Raw genomic sequence first — 1,493 nt, 5'->3', positions numbered from 1 at the left:
TTGGCCCTTACATCACACCACCTATAAAAATGGTATGCCAAAACTCAAACTGATGATGTAAATGGAAGAGCTTATGCAAATTTCAAGGAAAAAAATAAAAATTTGTGTGACTCTAGATTCAGCTGTGATTAAGAAGATTAAGGTCTCCAAAAAACACAAAATAGCAGAACAATGTCTGATTTGACTTCACTGAAATTTAACCTCCACTTTTTAGAAGACACTTTAAGACTTGAAAAGGCAGCCCCCCCCCCCCACCGCCATAGCCCACCCCTCTTGAGCGCTCTCCCTTCTCCAACGCCTTGAGTCCTCTCTTTCTGCAGTCACCTCCTGCATGTGATTTCCACTGAGGAAAGGTGATTTTATTCTATGTCTGCTATCCAGATCCCCTGTAGTTTCAACCCATTTACTGGTGCAAGTAAGGGTGATGACCTGCTTCCTGTTGGCACTGAGGATAATACTCATATTCAAATTCAACAGAGAAATGATAGGAAAATCTTAACTACTGTCCAAGGGATCATTGATCATGGGTTAAAAATAATAATAATAACAAAACAAAAACCTAGTCAGTCAAGCATTTAAGAAGAAATTTGCTTACAGTAGTCCTATAATTGAGCATCCGGAGTATAGAGAAGGGATTTGGCTACTGTGTGATTGTCAGAAGAACATATGCTGGTTCCTGATAGAGATTGGAGCAGCTAATGGATCAGCTGAAGGTTCATGAGTTTTAGGTGCCTGTGGCTCTCTGAAGTTTAAGTGAGGATTTCTTTTCAGTAAGTAGAATTTCCCTTCTATCCCTAGTCACAAGTTTAAAAACCTTGCAACTTGTATCATATAGCCATTTGGAGCCCCTTTTCACTTGTACTAGAGTAATTCCTTCAAGCAATAAACTGAAAAGAGCCCAAAACAAAACAAAGCAAACAAAAAACCCACTATTACCAACAAAACAGAAAGGAGAATAATAGATGGTGCGAAGTCTTCAGAATATGTTGCTCACATCTAAACTACATAGCCAATTCTTTTTTTCTTTTTAAACATGATCTCATGTAGCCCAGGCTTGCCTCAAAACAGTGTGTAGCTGAGAACAACATTGAACTTGAGATACTCTTGCCTCTACATCCCCATGGCTTGGACTGTAAGTAAATGCTACATCAGCCTGTTTTACATAGTTCTAGAGACAGATACCAGGGCCTTGTACATGCTTGGCAAGCACTCCAATGCTCTATCCACTTCCCAGACACCATAGCTATTTCTTATAGCACGGGAACAGAGGGTAAATAATCTGATGTATATGATTATGGGTGTGTGTAGATAGATAGATGACTGATAGTTGATAAATACATAGATAGCAGATAGATAGATAGATGATAGATAGCAGATAGATAGATAGATAGATAGATAGATAGATAGATAGATAGATAGATAATAGAAAGACAGACAGATAGACAGGTAGGGAGATAGGTAGAGAAATAAAGAAATGGAAGATAATACAGTGG

At 38.5% G+C, this 1,493-nt stretch overlaps 1 protein-coding gene across 1 annotated transcript; it reads left to right on the top strand.

Moving 5' to 3' along the window:
* The first annotated feature begins 366 nt into the window (after nt 1–366).
* Nucleotides 367–721, top strand: LOC114694855 (eukaryotic translation initiation factor 1-like). Its single transcript, XM_028871936.1, has 2 exons — nt 367–527; nt 568–721. The coding sequence occupies exons 1-2, from the start codon at nt 367–369 to the stop codon at nt 719–721; spliced, it is 315 nt and encodes a 104-aa protein (XP_028727769.1).
* Nucleotides 722–1,493: the final 772 nt, after the last annotated feature.

Source organism: Peromyscus leucopus, chromosome 20 (assembly GCF_004664715.2).
Source record: "Peromyscus leucopus breed LL Stock chromosome 20, UCI_PerLeu_2.1, whole genome shotgun sequence".
NCBI lineage: Eukaryota > Metazoa > Chordata > Mammalia > Rodentia > Cricetidae > Peromyscus > Peromyscus leucopus.
This window is presented reverse-complemented; position numbering and strand designations above follow the sequence as displayed.

Coding starts and splice junctions, on each gene's coding strand:
- LOC114694855 (XM_028871936.1), top strand. CDS start 367: ATGTCTGCTATCCAGATCCCCTGTAGTTTCAACCCATTTACTGGTGCA. Junction 528..567: donor CAAGGGATCATTGATCATGG/GTTAAAAATAAT, acceptor AAACCTAGTCAG/TCAAGCATTTAAGAAGAAAT.